This window comes from Monopterus albus, unplaced genomic scaffold (assembly GCF_001952655.1).
Source record: "Monopterus albus unplaced genomic scaffold, M_albus_1.0 scaffold58.1, whole genome shotgun sequence".
NCBI lineage: Eukaryota > Metazoa > Chordata > Actinopteri > Synbranchiformes > Synbranchidae > Monopterus > Monopterus albus.
Genome location: NW_018127938.1, coordinates 2,740,139 through 2,743,785, shown reverse-complemented (window position 1 = coordinate 2,743,785; position 3,647 = coordinate 2,740,139). Strand labels below are relative to the sequence as shown.

The following is a 3,647-nucleotide window of genomic DNA, read 5'->3' as shown; positions in this document are numbered from 1 at the left end:
TACTCCATATCTGTAGATGGTCTAGAACTGTCCACAGTGTATTTACATTTAGAGGAGGATATGCTGTTTGAATATTTTGGGCTGGGAGAAGAGGGGACTTCATGACTGAGTGTCTGAGTAACAGGTTTTTTCAGTGAAGTAGGGACATATTCCATTGAGTTACCTGTGCTCCCCTTGTTGTCTGAATCCAAGGTGTACTTGCTGCAGCTAGGAGTGGGATTATACCCTCCCGATGTCATCTGATAGCTCCCAGGATCATAGGGCAAGTGTGAAGCTGCTGTTTTACTTTTAGCAGCATTGGCTGAAGACAAACTACTACTCTCGGTGTGATCATACAGTTCATCCCCAATCTGAGAGAGCTTCCTCTTCTCCCACTCCACCTCACAGCGGACCTCCTCAATGGCCCTGTTGACCCGCTCCAACACACCACTGATGTCTCCTGGGGTGGCCGTCTGTCCATTTTGCTGCTCCTGAGGCCTCACTACTTCTGGGTTGAAGGGATCATAACCTTGTTCTGTAGAGTTGCAAGACAAACAATAAATGTGACCCAAAAAAAACCTCATCTCAAGGTTAATTTATTACCTTCTTTGGCTCTTGGGATATTCAGTGGCAAGAAAAGGTATGTGAACCTTTTGGAATTTCATGGTTTTCTGCATTAATTTGTCATAAAATGTGATCTGATCATCTAAGTCAAGAGTATTGACAAATATAATGTGCCTACAAAACCAACACAAAACAAATTCTGATCTTTCATGTCTTTATTGAAGACACTCATTCAACATTCAAAATGGTAGTGAAAAAAGCAAGTGAACCCCTGGAATTAATAACTGGTTGACCCCCCTCCCCCCTTGGCAGCAATAACCTCAACCAGGTGCTTCCTGTAGCTGTGGATCAGACCTGCACATCGTTCAGGAGGAATTTTAGCCCATTCTTCCTGGCAGAACTGCTATAGGTCAGTCATATTCTTTGGACGTCTCATGTGTATGGCTCCTCTTCAAGTCATTCCATAACATCTCTATTGGGTTTCGGTCTGGGCTCTGACTTGGCCACTCCAAAAGGTGGATTTTGTTTTTCTGAAACCATTCTGTTGTGGACTTGCTCCGGTGTTTTGGGTCATTGTCCTGTTGCATCACCTGACTTCTACAGAGTTTCAGCTGACGTACAAACATTCTCATGAAGAATTTTTTGATACACTTGGGAATTCATCTTCCCTCAGTGATTACAAGCTGGCCAGGCCCTGATGCAGCAAAGCAGGCCCAAATCATGCCATTTCCTCCACCATACTTTACAGTTGGGATGATGTTTTCATTATATGCAGTGCCCTTTTTACACCAGATGTAGTACTGCGTGTTCTTTCCAAATAGTTCAATCTTAGTTTCATCAGTCCACAAAACATTTTGCCAATACCGCTATGGAGTGTCAATGTGCTCTTTAGCAAACTTCAGGTATGCAGCGATGTTCTTTTTAGTAAGCAGCGGTTTCCTTCATGGTGTCCTGCCATAGACACCCTGCTTGTTCTATGTTTTACGTACTGTAGACTCATGAACACTGATGTTATCCAGTTCCAATGATGCCTTCAAATCTTTGGCTGTCACTCAATGTTGTTTATTTACCTCATTGATGAGTCTTCGTTGTGCTCTTGGGGTCATTTTGACTGGGCGCCCACTTCTTGGTAGAGTAGCCACAGTCCCAAAGTGTCTCCATTTGTAGAAAGTTTGCCTAACTGTAGAATGGTGAATTTTTAAAGTGTTTGAAATCACTTTATAACCCTTTCCAGCTTTATGTAAATCAGCAATTCTTGATTGTAGATCTTCTGAAAGCTCTTTTTGGCGAGGCATGGCTCACATAAGCATATTCTTCTTGTGTGGCGCAAACTCAAGAGGTTTGAGTGGTTTTTATCAGTCAAAGTAGCTCTAGTCCACACCTCCAAACTCATTTTCTTAACAAGACTCTAGGTATGCCAACACCTGACTCCATTTAGCTTTTTTGAGGTCATTAACTCAAAGGTTCATATACTTTTTCCACTAGCACTATGAGGTTTTTATGCTTGTTCTCAATAAGGACATGAAAGATCCCATTTTTTTGTGTTGTTATATTAGGCACATTATATTCCTCCGTACTCTTGACTTAGATGAAGATAAGATCACATTTTATGACACATTAATGCAGAAAACCATGAAATTCCAAAAGGTTTGCATACTTTTTCTCCACTGTAACAAACCAATCAGCCCCAGTTCCAGTATTATATTACTGAGCCACTTTAAAGACACAGAAGTGTTTTCTAAGGAAGTCTACACCTATAAAATTTGGCCACATTTCTGAGGGCTGACAAAATACTCCAGAAGACTGTTTAAAAAAAAAAAAAAAGAGCAAAGATTAGTTTAATATTCTTCAAGGGCAGTATATTGAGCAAACCAAAACAATGACTTACTTGATTACAAGTCTAAATGTTATGTTATCTAAATGTTATGCTGCCTGGGTGCTAAGACAAACTTTGCACACATTGGTTTACTGCTACAAGTACAATAACTATTTTATGCTGTTGACAATGCTATGTTCAGACACCACCCACTATAGCTTTCAATTATAACTTTGTCTGCTCATATTTGAGAGTAGATACTTTGGCCTCAGTAAACTTTAAAGCTACCATTTATGTTGGTATACAGTGGCTGCTGCCTTTGCTCTCATGCTTTAATTTATATACAACAGATCTTCATGATGTTGACTTTGTATTTTACTTTTAATCATTCCATACTTTTCATTTGTTCTGGTTAAGCTTTGATAATCTCCGTGTATAGAATCACACTTTGTAATATCTAACTATACTTCAGTTTACAGCAAACACTTAATAAAACTTATAACGTGCATTAATCGCGGTTACTGGCGCAGTGCACAACCAAGCTAACGGTAACAGAATGATGATTACAGCTACTGTTTTGGTTTCGTTTGCCCTTTCACATTTACAATACTTAGGTCCATACACTATACGAGCAAAGCCTTTAATATTCAAACCAAAGCTGGATATAGTAAAATACTAAGCACCTCTCTGTGCGGAGTGGCGGTCTCGCTTTTTAACATCTGCTGGTAGTCCATAGGACAGCCGTCCCTGCTGGCTGTGCCTGAAGTGACAGTACGGTCTGTTACACCCATTTCTACTACCTTTACTCTCGTTATACTCCGTGTAAAACGGACAGTCAATCCCTCGGAAGAAGCCGGTGGATCTTAGCATTATCTCCGGTTCTTCCTCTCATGCCCAAATAGACCAACTTGGCTGCTTTTCTATGTATTTCCCATCGTACTACAAAAGCTTGTATGAGCAAGGAAACAATAACAACGTCCCTACGTCGCCATGTTGGATTGACAGAGGCGGGGGGCTAAAATATCGCGTGAAGTTCCACCTTCGCGCCCCCGACGTCACTTAGGTGAGTCGACTATTAGCTCCCCGGTTTAAACAAAAAACAAATAAAAAAAACCTCACTTAACTCAGTAAACGTCTGGAACTGCCAAACGCTTGGCTAATTGAAACTTTTCGGTTTTAGCGTTATTTACAAGACTGCTCTTAACGTGTAGTGAGTATCTAGTGATTAAAGTGTTGGTGAACAATGAAGTTTCTTTTTTTTTTTTTTTTACATTTCTCTTCCCCTAGG

The 3,647-nt window shown here is 40.5% G+C and overlaps 1 protein-coding gene across 1 annotated transcript in view; it reads right to left on the bottom strand.

The window, feature by feature from the left end:
- Positions 1 to 3,357, bottom strand: part of rexo1 (REX1, RNA exonuclease 1 homolog) — a 13,400-nt gene extending 10,043 nt beyond the window's left edge. The window contains exons 1-2 of the mRNA XM_020602708.1: positions 3,043 to 3,357; positions 8 to 514 (exon numbers count right to left, since the gene is read on the bottom strand). Of these exons, the coding sequence (XP_020458364.1) occupies positions 8 to 514; positions 3,043 to 3,229 (694 nt within the window). The 5' untranslated portion in view covers positions 3,230 to 3,357. The remainder of the gene's footprint in view (positions 1 to 7; positions 515 to 3,042) is intronic.
- Between the last annotated feature and the right edge of the window lie 290 nt (positions 3,358 to 3,647).